This window comes from Aquarana catesbeiana, linkage group LG09 (assembly GCF_042186555.1).
Source record: "Aquarana catesbeiana isolate 2022-GZ linkage group LG09, ASM4218655v1, whole genome shotgun sequence".
In the NCBI taxonomy this organism is placed as follows: Eukaryota; Metazoa; Chordata; class Amphibia; order Anura; family Ranidae; genus Aquarana; species Aquarana catesbeiana.
The window spans coordinates 153599323-153613546 of record NC_133332.1 but is presented as its reverse complement, the minus strand read 5'-3'; the positions used below and the strand labels follow the sequence as shown (position 1 = coordinate 153613546).

The window sequence follows — 14224 nt, the reverse complement described above, 5'->3', positions numbered from 1 at the left end:
CGGCTTTGGCATCGGCCAGAGAAAAACCCATATCGGTCGACCTCTAATTTACATACTTTATTACTTCATTGTCCTGAATTAAAAGGTGTACGTCCATTTCAAAGCCCACATGTACCCCGGTGTTTTGCTAAACTCTCCACGTTATGAGTGACTACAGTAAGCCAAAAATATTTCCTTGGCAGTTCATTTGTGTAAGGCTAGATACAAACTATAAGAAAATCAGGTGAACGATCATCTTGTTTTCCTCGATGTTTCACAGCAAGTTGAAACCGAGGATTGTACCAATTGTACAAAAATTCTTGGACAAAGGCTTTTTGTTTGACTCGTTGTTTATGGTTTCTGATCACGTGCAGTCTTTTGTATCTGATTTTTCCCGTACAAAAACAGTACACAAACGAAAATCGTTAGATCTGTTCACGTACGAGAAAAATTGTGGAGTTTGTCCTTTCGGAAACATGTAGCAAGCTGTGAAGCACCACATAACAGTGTAGTCTAATATATCTTCTCCTGTCTATGTTTAGCTAATTTGAATAAATATACAGTGGTGAACACTACCTTTTACAGCACCTCAAACATATGTTTTTTCTTTCCAGGATGTAGCATGGCTGGGGTCAACACAGCTGGAAATTCATTGGGAAACTACTTGATCTGCAATATTTGCAGGCATCCATCTACCTTTTCTTTACTCCGGGCTATATCCCATTATTTACCAACTTATACAATTCAGCTGCATCTTTAATAGCCCCATCAATTTCGGTGACATTACTAGGGCAGTTTAACCCACTGCTGTAAACAATGAAAACTATGAAAATTCTTCTTTACTCTCCTTATGATCATCATACTAGGTCATCTTGTTTTCTTTTTACTGTACTGAACAAGCAGAAAATCCTCCCCAGTTACCCTTAAATCTTGTCCTATTATGGAATCTCATAAGTCAGATCCTGCTTCTTGGCTAGCTAGATCGATGAACCAGATCCCGAAATACAAATTGCATACAAAACACTTACCTGATTGGTCATTTGCCATACGCAGTCAATAAACTGAAGGAAGATTGGAGATCTGTCAGCATCTGCATGATTGTCATCTCCATGACCCACTCTCTGGAAAAGATCATAGATAATATTTTTCAATGTTACAAGGAACATCTGCTACAGAACTTTCTAATTACTTCCAATCACACATTTAGTAACAAGTTATTAACATCAAAAAATTTATGGGAAATCTCCAGCGGGTAAACGGATTCAAACAATTACCAGAAGCCCTAACCCAACCTCATTCTAGCTAAAATAAAGAATACAATTTGGTTGGAGTTGAGCTTTAAGCAACCCTTGCCCTTTACTTCTGAATACAACCAAATCACATTACAATGACAGACAACCCAATGAAACCATCTACTTACCATAGCGAATCTATGGCCAAAGCTAATCCACTCTTGCTCAATTAGGACCTCAAATCCTTTGATGGTTCTGTAATAGCTGTCCAGCATTAGCATAGCCAGAGATGTTAGCTGTGCTGTCCGATCCCAGCCATCACTGCAATGTACTACCACAGAGGTCTTACTTGATTCAAGTTTATCAGCAATCCTCACTGCACCAGCCAGCAGCATCTAGGAACAAACAGGTCTATTTTAAAAGATATTCCAGTGGAACACATCAAAACATGTTTCAAAATGTGCTAATCAATATATTTAAAGGGAAGCAAAGGGAGTTTCTACTGTAATGTACAACACAGTAATTTTGTAATAACGCTTACAATTTCATTTTCATGCTATTATATACTTTATTTTATTTTTTATACAGATTTATAAATGCTCTGTTAAGAGGTTATATAGCAGGAATGTGTTTGGCATTAGCATATCTGAGAAATGTGTGGTGTTATTGTATATATTTACTTTATGATATTTAAAGCCCCACTCTGGGAAACTTAAAAAATCAGCTCTCGCAGTGGATCAAGGGTTAAATGCGTGTTTAGGTCTAGGGGACATAGAAAAGAAGATCTACTCAACCCATCCGCCAAGCTGTTGGACCGGTCCCCGCGCATCGTCTTCCGAAACACTCCAGCAGTTTAAGGTCCCGATGTCATCAAGACCGATGCGGAGCCCTTAGCATTGCATTGGATGTGATGACGCTGAGGGACGGTCCACTGCTGAAGTATGGCTTTTACTCTCACCTAAACGAGCAGTTAACCCTTGCAGCGCAGCCACAGCCCCAAAGCAAAGGAGGATTTTCAAATTTCCTGGCGGTGGGCAGACTACAAAATCAATTGTTTGTGTTCAGTCAGAGGAAAATAAAATAATGTATATTCATTCTAGTATTTACTTGAATCAAGCAGATGGTAGACTCGAGTCTGTACCCCACTACCTCTTCTTAGTAATTTATTACTAATCTGATGGATTTGTGTATTTAGAGCTCCTGCTATTCAGGTCCACCTACAACACATGCAGCTGGATGGAACAGAAGAGACACACCTATAGCTACTTCATACAGAGTTTTTTGGAATTTCAATTTGCCAGAGGTCGTCAAAAGGTACGCAAGGACTGCTATAGGCTATAGTCCCTGTGGGACCGGAGGACTCGAGGTTCGCCGGTCTCCCAGCGATCGTGTCACGGAGCCACAGGACGGGGAAGTGCCTATGTAAACAAGGCATTTCCCCATTCTGCCTTGTGTCATGACAGAGATCACTGCTCCCTGTCATCGGGAGCAGCGATCGCTGTCATGTGAGTGGAAGCCCCCCCCAGTTAGAATCACTCGCTAGGACACACTTAACCCCTTCATCGCCCCCTAGTGTTTAACCTGTTCACTTCAAGTGTCATTTACACAGTAATCAGTGCATTTTTATAGCACTGATCGCTGTATAAATGACAATGGTCCCAAAATAGTGTCAAAAGTGTCCAAGTGTCCGCCATAATGTCACAGTCATGATATTAAAAATCGCAGATCGCCGCCATTGCTAATAAAAAAATTAAATCATTAATAAAAATGCCATAAAACTATCCCCTATTTTGCAGACGCTATAAATTTTGTGCAAACCAATCAATATACGCTTATTGTGATTTTTAAAAAAAAAATATGTAGAAGAATACATATTGCCCTAAACTGAGGAAAAAAATTTGTTTTTTTTATATATTTCTGGGGGATATTTAATTTATTATAGCAAAAAGTAAAAAATATTGTTTTTTTTTTCAAAATTGTCGCTATTTTTTTGTTTATAGCGCAAAAAATAAAAACCGCAGAGGTGATCAAATACCACCAAAAGAAAGCTCTATTTGTGGGGAAAAAAAGGACGTCAATTTTGTTTGGCTGCAACATTGCACGACCACGCAATAGTCAGTTAAATTGACGCAGTGCCGAATCGCAAAAAATGCTCTGGTCAGGAAAGGGGTAAAATCTTCTGGGGTTGAAGCAGTTAACCACTTCAGCTCCAGAAGATTTGGCTGCTGAATGACCGGGCCATTTTTTGCGATTCAGCACTGCAGCGCTTTAACTGACAATTGCGTGGTCGTGCGACGCTGCACCCAAACAAAATTGACGTCCTTTTTTTCCCACAAATAGAGCTTTCTTTTGGTGGTATTTTATCACCTCTGCAGTTTTCATTTTTTGCGCTATAAACAAAAAAAAAAGAACGACAATTAAAAAAAAAAAAAAAAAAAAAAACAACACACAATATTTTGTACGTTTTGCTATAATAAATATCCCCATTTTTTTTTTAAAAAAAGCAAATTTCTTCTCAGTTTTAGTAGTAATGGCGGCGATCAGCGATTTTTATTGGGACTGCGACATTATGGCGGACACATCGGATACTTCTAACACAATTTTGGCACCAATGGCATTTATACAGCGATCAGTGCTATAAAAATGCACTGATTACTGTAAAAATGTCACTAGCAGGGAAGGGGTTAACACTAGGGGACGATCAAGGGGTTAACTGTGTTCCCTGTGTGTGTTTCTAACTGTAGGGGAGGAGACTGACCTATAGGAAATGACAAATCGTGATTCCTAGCTATTAGGAACTCACGATCTGTCTCTCCTCACAAAACAGAACAGGGATTTGTGCGTTTACACACACACGTCCCTGTTCTGCCTCTCGTGCCCGCGATCGCTTGTGGCCGGCGGTCATTGTGACCGGCGGCCACGAGCATTGGCACCCCCGCAGTGCAGCGGGCGCGCGCCCGATATCCGATTCCGCGAGCCGACGTATAACTACGACGGCTTGTGGGATCGTGCCGACCTGCCGCAGTATAATGACGGCGGCTGTCGGCAAGCGGATAAAATGTACACAAAGAGATGGTTATCTCATATTGTGTTTTCTTGTTTTGGGAGTAGAGGTCATTAGGCCCATGTTCCTAATAATATATATACATGTCTATCTATAAAAGATTTCCTTAAAAGTTTGGGGTTAAAATTAAAATTGATAATGGATTTTTTGAAAAAAAAAAAAAAAAAAAAGGGTGAAATTATAAATGTTTGAAGAGTTACTGAACTTAAGTAACCAGGACCAAAATAAATTGCTGCATATGTTGAGACTATGAATAACAGCCAGAGTGTCAATCGTGTTAATGATGTAATGTTGTTTATCCATCAATGTTTTGTTTGTTGCTGATGGTCAGATATATTTGAAAAGTTGGGAGGCTGACTTCTGAGTCAGGATATGTTTTTGGGTAAAATGTTCTGTTCGGAGACCCTCGGGTCCACTTGGGTCCCGGGGATAGAAGGAACTAAAGGTGTTTAAGTTTTGTTGAAGTCCTGCTGTAATACTGGATTTGAGGAAAATGTTTAGTTAAAAATATTGAATCTATATAATGAAAACTGTTGCTGAGAAACATTTTTGTTTTTGCGTGCTTTACTTATGTTTGAGTTAATGAGGAATATTGTTTTAATACCTCCAAATGGTTAAGCCTGAACCGATCAGGTAGATACAGTGGTTATTCATGTTGGATGAGGAGCATCCGCCCCAGCCAGCCAGTATGCACCCCTAGCCCCAAGCACATGAAGAAATGCCCACCCCGTTCATACCCTACCCTACGCGGATGTCAAGTTACTTGAAGAAATGAATACAGCTATTGCATGGAATCTTAATTGTTCATCTTTGTTGTTCTATCATCACAAGGCAGAGATCCAGATGCCAGCCCAAAGACCCAAGTCTAGCCCAATGCATCAGTTCCAGTCTGTCTGTGGATATCGAGTTCTATCCTTACATAGAGGCAGGGTTTTTGGGGAGGAGGATCTCTGTGAAATATGGATGAGCACAGAATCGAACCAAAAGTTTGGGAAAAGTTTGGAAAATGAGAATTGTAATGTGGACATTTCCTTTTTCCTTCTTTTTTTATGGACATTCAGAAGCCATACAAGAGACTTTTTTTGTGTTTTTCTTTGGGACTATTTTTTATTTGGCCTAAAGGCTGTCATGCCCCTCCCACTTGCTTTTATGGACTGTCACGCCCCTTCCCCCTTTATATTTCATGGACAATAGCTATGCAGCTGAGATTATGTGTTTATTGTTCTATTTTTACATGCTTAAGATAGTGGTACATTTATGGGAAAGTAGTCCAGGTGAATGTCGGGGGCATATTGGGGACAACAGGGTTTGTGATTGCCACGTTCGTGACAATAAAGAGGATCGAAAGAGTCAAAACGAAATCAGACACAGGAAGTGACGGAAGTGCCATAAGATAGTCTGTATTTTTATCTGTTTAGGTGACATAATGATATTGTAAGTGACATTGTGATTGGTTGATGTAATCTGAATATGTACCCTTATTGATGGAAGGTGGCCGGTAATGCCCATATTTTACCCATACTTAGCACCATGCCAGGGATAATAAAAGCGGAACAATGTATTGTAGAGCAACTTGTCTTGTGTCAATCATTGTGTCCCCTATGCATAGAGATATACTTGGGTATGAAAGCAACGTAATCGGCCGATGGTAAGGTAATTAGATAATAGGATGATAGAACTAGTAGTTAAAGGTGTAATTGCACCTTTCAAAGTACAGCTACCCACATGCACCTGATCTGGCAGCGAGTGAATATAACTGAATACTCACAGACAGTCATCACATCTCAAAGATGAACAAAAAAAGCACACATTCGGAAATCTTGCCCAATCATTATTATATTTCATGAGGTGAATGAGCGCCACCACCCTCTCACGTTTTGAAAATACCCCATTGTCGGAGATGGCTTTAGCTTTTTTTTCTGTTAGTCATTGTGAGATCAATGCATCATATGATAGAGAAAGCTTAGCAATGAAAGAAGAACCTGAATGCAAGAGGCCTCCGCAGTAAGTGAATACAAGGAAGTGACACATATGGAACGACTTCTGCAAATTATACACTGAGTTTGTTCAATTTAAAGATATGTAAATAGGTGACAATCAGCGCAAACAAATATAGAATCACAAAAATGATATGCAAGCTGAACACTATAGATAATCACATATGCCTAAAACGTATATAAAAATAAGGGTAAGTGCAGCGCAATAAATGAGAACTAGTAAATGATAATAATTCAAGATGAATCCAAAATGAGTTACTATCGAATGTCCCTAGGACAAATCCAAAATACAGGGGGTCCCCTAGTTACAAACATCCGACTTACAAACGACTCCTACTTACAAACGGAAGGAGACAACAGGAAGTGAGAGGAAATCTACCCCTAGGAAGGGAAATTCACTCCTGTAAGAGCTATTATGGGGAAAAGGTACCTCTGCTGATGCTTTATCACCAAGGCTTGTTTCTACAACAGCCCAAAATTTTCAAAGTCCAATTGTCATTGGGACAGAAAGTGAGGTGAAATCTTCTGAACAGGGGCACACACAGCAAAACAAATGTTACAGGGGTGTTAACCCTTCCCTATGTTATCCAAAAAGCTTAAAAATAGATTTTTTGGCTGGAGCTACACTTAAAAAATGTACCCGTTCCGACTTACAAACAGATTCAACTTAAGAACAAACCTATAGTCCCTAACTTGTTTGTAACCCGGGGACCCCCTGTATGTGGAATTCCAATGATGTAATCGGTCTTATATAGCTTCACCCAAATACACTAAATGCGCTTACCAGATTCTGTGGACCTCTGCAAGCAGAGGTCAAACTCACATATATGCCCACGGGGATGATGGTAATTCCTGGTAGTGTCTCTGGAGAACTCAATGGAACCTGGAGAAACAGATGTCCAACAGGGATATGCCACCCTTCGCTGACGAAGTCCAACCAGGACATAACACCGCGTACGGGGGAGGAGCTTACTCATGGACATCACCCACTGCCACACTGTGTTATGTCGGCATTGTATTCAATATTGTGCTGCTGTCCACTCACTTTTATTATTGTGCACCAGAGCGCTCGTTTTTACTGTTTGTCAGTGACTTTTTTCATGTTAAACATATGGAGTGCACTTAGATTGTACCTTCAATGTTTTACATTTAAACATTGGAACGGTCTTCCCCATATTTCAGATGTACATCTCTGCTGACCTGGCTGCATACATCTCTGACATCTCCGTGCTGGACGGCTCGTTTATTCCCCTTCGGACGGCTGGTTCTCCAGGTTCCATTGAGTTCTCCAGAGACACTATCAAGAATTGCCATCATCGCCGTGGGGATATATGCGAGTTTGACCTCTGCTTGCAGAGGTCCACAGAATCTGGTAAGTGCATTTCATGTATTTGGGTGAAGCTATATAAGACCGATTACATTATTGGAATTCCACATATTTTGGATTTGTCTTAAGGACATTCGATAGCAACTCATTTTGGATTCATCTTGAATTATTATCATTTACTAGTTCTCATTTATTGCGCTGCACTTACCCTTATTTTTATAAATTTAAAGATATGACCTGGGCACAAGAACAACATAGGTAAATCTCCACAATGAAGAAAAATTCAATTTAGGCAATTTTTTCCTTGGAGAGTCCGAAACACTTTCTATCCTAGATTTCCTTCTTCATATGGAAAATGCTGGTGTTATAAATCAATAATATATGATTTGTATCTGACTGCAAGCACACGCCTGATTGTATGCGCTGCCAACAGCCTATACCGGAGCCACGAGACATTAGGAAGAGCTGTATACGAATCACACAAAAAAAAAAATCAAATAAATATGGATTGGTTAGTTATTCCTCCTTTCCACTGAAGCTCTAATTTTAACTAAATGATCTGAAATTGCACCTGGTGTGCAGAAGGGCATTTAAAAATGATACAAATACAGGCACTTACACTTCACTCAATTTAAAGACATCTTCGATTTTGTAAATGTTAATGTTTTGCAAAATTTTTAATGCATTGTCCATCTACAAATCCCACTAGAATGTACTGGCAATAATAACAAACGTTATTCAAAGAGCACCCCATATAAAAAAATATAAACTACCGCCAACAGCTTTTTTTTCTAAAATCAGACATCATTTTCACAGGAAAAGAAACTCAGCATTCATACACTGCAGTATCTACCAGTCTATAGTAACCACCAAAAATAGAACCCCATTCCCTGAGCGTTTTGTAGCTTGAAGCCTCAAGCTACAAAACGCTTGAGGGGAAAAAAATCCATTAATTTTCTATGGAGATGGTTCACATCTCCACTCCAAGTCGCCTGAAGCCCTACGCCTGAAGCTCAAACAAGTTCTGGACCCTTTTTTGTTGCTCTAATCAGGTAGATTTGGGCGTTTTTGAAGCAGGAAGCAGATGACAAAATCTAAAAACATAGCAACAAATGATGAAACAGATGATCATTTTTCCTATTGACTAATAAAAAAAAAAAAACGCCAAAGCTCAAAAACGCCAGAAAACGCTGCATGACAACGCGCAAATACGCTTGACAAAATGCTGGAAAAACGCTCAAACACGCTACGGTCAGGTGTGAATGGGGCCTAAGGTAGTGGACTTGGCAGGTTCTTTCTGCTGATATTGTGCAATGTCTGCAGGGGTTCCTATTAGGAAAAAGAAATAGGAGGCAAAATGGGACAATGTATCAGTATTGTACCTTTTACTTATAGTGCGGTCCTTACAAGTGCAAACAAAATAAAACATAAAATACCACTGCTTGTGATCACTCTCTGTTTAAGGGCCAGTTCACACCAAATGCAGTCCAGCGAGTTTTTTTTCTGCATCAAAAATAAATGGACAGTAGGTTATATGGGTTCCAATGGCATAGTTCACACTAATGCAGTCAGTTCCAGTGCCAAGTAGAACATGCAGCATTTTTTTTGCATAGAACTGTACTGGAACACGGCAAAACGCATAAAAATAGGCACCGGAACGCACATGTTCCTATTTAGGATAGAGGGTAAAAAAAACGCCACCAGGCGCATTAAAAACGCACTGGAACACATCAAAAGCACATAAACAGAATCACATCCAGACTTCTGTGGTGTGACCTGGCCCTAAGTGAACAACATGAACACTCAAACTATGTGACCACTTCAAATGATAACAATAACCATCAAAACCTGTTACGTACGATCCCAAACAATTCAATGCAAAATGTAACAGTTCCCAAAGAGTTGGTCTTCTTTCATATCAGCACACCAGTGGTTTAGACCCTTTACCACCACCAGAAAAGAGAGCCAAACTCCTAACATTATGGTCTGACCCCTTTAATAATGGATGTCAGACAGCACTTGATGATGACTTTCAGGATCCAAAGGATGCTCACTCTGGAGCCACGCAGGTGACTACCAGGACACACAGGGCACCCACTCCAAAGCAACCACGCCAACTCCACAACTCATCCAGCAAAGGCCAAAAAATCAAAGAGAAAGTACACCATAAAGCACAATACTGCTTAACTCCTTCAGATGCGCGCTACAGCCGAATGACGGCTACAGCGCGGATCTGCTTTGCCGTGAGTACGTCTATTGACGCCCCCCCCTTTGCAGCCTCGCCACGCCCCCCTGAAGGGGGCGCGCGGTGATCACTCGAGTTAATGAGACTCGGGTGATCACAGATCCGAGTAAGGGGTCGATCCTAGCCCCCTACCATGTGATTAGCTGTCAGCCAATGACAGCTGATCACGTGATGTAAACAAAGGATCAGTAATCTTTTTTTTTGTTCTCACGCCGTCAGCGTGAGAAGAAAAAAAGCCAGTCACCGGCTTCAGTTTGCAGGGACATCGGTCCCGAAGAGGAGCAGCATGTTATGTGCCCACCAGTACCGCCTGCAAGTGCCACAAATCAGTGCCAAAAATCGGTGCCCACCAATCAGTGCCCATGTTACTTAAGTGCCAGCAATCAGTGCCGCCTATTCATGCCCACAAGTGCCACCTATTAATGCCCACCAGTGGTGCCAATCAGTGCCTCATCAGTGTCACCTAGCAGTGCTGCCTATCACTGCCACCTATCAGTGCCACCTATTAGTGCCCTTCAGTGCCACCTATCAATGCCCTTCAGTGTCGCCCATCAGTGCCACCAGTGCCGCCTATTCGTGCCCACCAGTGCCGCCTATTCATGCCCACCAGTGCCGCCTATTCATGCCCACCAGTGCCGCCTATTCATGCCCACCAGTGCCGCCTATTCATGCCCACCAGTGCCGCCTATTCATGCCCACCAGTGCCGCCTATTCATGCCCACCAGTGCCGCCTATTCATGCCCACCAGTGCCGCCTATTCATGCCCACCAGTGCCGCCTATTCATGCCCACCAGTGCCGCCTATTCATGCCCACCAGTGCCGCCTATTCATGCCCACCAGTGCCGCCTATTCGTGCCCACCAGTGCCGCCTATTCGTGCCCACCAGTGCCGCCTATTCGTGCCCACCAGTGCCGCCTATTCGTGCCCACCAGTGCCGCCTATTCGTGCCCACCAGTGCCGCCTATTCGTGCCCACCAGTGCCGCCTATTCGTGCCCACCAGTGCCGCCTATTCGTGCCCACCAGTGCCGCCTATTCGTGCCCACCAGTGCCGCCTATTCGTGCCCACCAGTGCCGCCTATTCGTGCCCACCAGTGCCGCCTATTCGTGCCCACCAGTGCCGCCTATCAGGGCAGCCTATCGGTGCCCAACAGGGCAGCCTCTTCAGCGAACATCAATGAAGGAGAAAAAATACCTGTTTGCAAAATTTATTAACAAAATATAAAACAGTTTAGTATTTTTTTTTTTTTTTATTTGGTCTTAATTTTTTTAACAAAAAATAAAAAACCCAGAAGTGCTCAAATACAACAAAAAGAAAGCTCTATTTGTGGGGAAAAAAAAATTAAAAAAATATAATTTGGGTACAGTGTTGTATGACCGCGCAATTGTCAAAGAGTGACAGCGCTAAAAGCTGAAAATTGGTCTGGGCAGGAGGGGGGTTTAGGTGCCCAAGCAAGTGGTTAATAGCTTCACTTTATTATCAGCAAGTGTACTCACACGCAGCAATTAGTTTTTGTAATGTCTGAATAAGCACCCAGCGCGCGCCGTAATGATGTCATACTGCATGAACTGCCCAACACATTTTGTTAAAAATAAAGTCTTCAGTGGGAAAATGGAAGCATGTATCAGTAAAACAAATTCTCAGTGTTAGCACAACAAATAAAACTTATTCTATTTCTGATGGCTAATAAAAACAGGTAGATATTGTGGTATAGAAAAACTGAGCATTTTTTCCTGAGGCAACATTGTTTGGCTTTAATTACCATAGTGGTGGTATTAGAGTTTATATCTTTCATATATTGCACTCTTTGAATAAAGTTTATTATCGTAATACAACCCAGTGGGTTTTGCATAACCAGTTCTTTCTACATCGTTGCTCCTCTGTGAATCAATGGGCAGTTGAAAGTCAGGGCATGCTGCCAGCAGATCTTACCCGGATGTATTCAAGCCAATGTGTTCCATCCACATTGGTTAGCCAGCGTGACTCATCAATGGCTGGATAAACAATCTCCTTCAGTTTACGCAGGGATTCCCTCATGACATGGATGTTGTGGATTTCCAGGAAAATTAGCTCTGCATTGGGGTAAGCTGTCTCACTTTCATAGCCTCCTCCCTTTGCCTGCGGTACACAAAGCACAACACTTAGAGCAGAACAGCTCAGAAATCTCATGTGCTATATAAATATAAAGAATCATACATTCTACAAGATTTTTTTTTATACAAGTCATCCTTGCTCACTATAAGTGGAAAACTAAAATTTACAAATTCATTCATTACAGGTATTTTAGGAGTGCTGACAATTTACAGTGCTTACATATTTTACATTCACATCAGTGCCTGCCCTCAAAGAGCTTACAATCTAAGGTCCCTACCTTACATACATTCACATACTAGGGCCAAAATAGATATTAGCATATCAGCATATATTTGGAGCGTGGGAAGAACTCGGGAGCACCCAGAGGAAACCCACCCAATCACAGGGAGAACATGCAAATATCATGAAGAAAGTGTAACTGTTGGGATTCAAATGGAGGACCCCAGTGCTGCAAGGCAGAGGTGCTGACCACTAAGCCAATCTGCTGCCTTACAATTTATATCAAATACAGATTTTTGGACAAGTCCGCTCATTAGCCCAGTAATTATATGGTCCAAAACACATCACCAGTGGCAACTTACATTGCTAAAAACAAGAGCAGCGGTTTGATTTGTGGGTACCAAAGATTAACTGCTGTACATACACACTACAACACTGGTCCCTAGTCACTAGTATGCATACATCGGAGATACCTCCATTCATCATAATACTGTGGCATTTTACCAAATATTAATTATACATACATAAAAGTGAATAGCAAGCAATTTTAGTGAAATCCCAAGAGGGTGAATGTAAGGAAATGTATGTTCCATGGAATGCACTAACATCCAGTGCCGGTTACGTTGAGGCTGTATGTACCACCGCAGCCCCGAATGCATCATGTGGAGTGACACAGCTTACATAAAGCAAACCATAAATATATCAACGGATCCGCGCTTACAGACTAATTTACACCTGCAGCCCCCCTAGGTGGAAAGGGGACACCTAAGTGATCCCCCAAAAAATGGAAATCAAAATATAGGGAATGGCGCTGTGTTATAACTAGGAGTGTGATTGAAAATTAAACAAATATTCAAGTGCATAAAATAATAAATATATTGGTATGATCCAGAAATTTCTTACAAAAAATTCTGTCCTTATATTAGTGAAAAACGCCTTATTAAGTGAAAAAATGCTACTATATGTGCAAAAAATCGCAAATATTAAAACGACACCATTAAATCACATAAATAAATCTTCACACAATAAATATAAAGTGATAAGTGCCAGAAGCAGTGATTATCAAACAATAGTGCATAAATGTGCAATAACCATTCGCAATAATAAATCATTAGTAGTGTGTCAAATTATTTATTAAAAAATATATTTTATTTAATATGGATTTTTTTTTCACATTTAGGGGGCTGATAGCCCCCCCATGTAATAGCACAGGAATAATGAATTTGTTTGGTTTAAGGAGATATCAGGGGTTTCTTGGACTCCTAGTGTAAACTATGGACCCCACTGAAGCTCACCAAGCACTAAATTGCTTGATCAGTTTCTTTTCCTGGCCAGTACTGCTGTAGAAAAACAGCTGTGAACCCAGAAGTGACAAAATACTCATCACTTCCAGGCTGATTCACTGAAGAGAAGGATCAGTAAATGGATGCTCACTGAACCCTCCTTGTTCCATATGCTGACACCCACCATGCCTTATATACCATCACCGGGCAGTAGGAGGGGCAGCAAGGTCCAGGATACATGACCGGGGGGGATTGTTTTCGGTAGGGGAGAAGAGTGGAATCAAATTGGGAGGCTTTACGGCTGCTCGAATCACTTCCAACAGAAAGCTGACAGTCAGCATGACAGTAGCAAACACTACCAGAATCTGTAGCAGCAGAGTTAAAGGTGAGAGGTTTTAAAATGCTACTGACCAATGATTGGAGGGGGAGCTTTGTGGCTACTACTTGGCTTCTTGGCTAGCTTTTAAAAGCCAACTACCTAAACAGCAGGTTTCTTCATTTTTTTAAAAAAAAGTTGCAAAATGTGATAACATTGAGGTGTCTACTTTCCAAAAAAGGGGTTATTTGGGTGTGTTTACTGTCCTGGCATTTTTATTTGGACTGTTTTGAAACAGAAACTAAGGGAAACTGATCTATGTCCTTTACATTGTAAAAAATAGGATTTTTTTCTACAGCTTACCTGTAAAATCCTTTTCTTGGAGTACATCACAGGACACAGAGCCGGTTATTATATTAATAACTACTTGGGTTATGCGCCACCTATAGCTGAATGGACACTGGTAGAT

At 41.1% G+C, this 14224-nt stretch overlaps 1 protein-coding gene across 6 annotated transcripts in view; it reads right to left on the bottom strand.

The window, feature by feature from the left end:
• The window catches only part of MTMR1 (myotubularin related protein 1), a 148959-nt gene that overhangs the window by 44098 nt on the left and 90637 nt on the right, over positions 1-14224 (bottom strand). For all 6 annotated transcript variants that reach the window (XM_073599279.1, XM_073599280.1, XM_073599283.1 and 3 more), the window contains 3 exons: positions 11776-11961; positions 1400-1606; positions 1008-1100 (listed from right to left, as the gene is read on the bottom strand). In XM_073599279.1, the coding sequence (XP_073455380.1) occupies positions 1008-1100; positions 1400-1606; positions 11776-11961 (486 nt within the window). The remainder of the gene's footprint in view (positions 1-1007; positions 1101-1399; positions 1607-11775; positions 11962-14224) is intronic.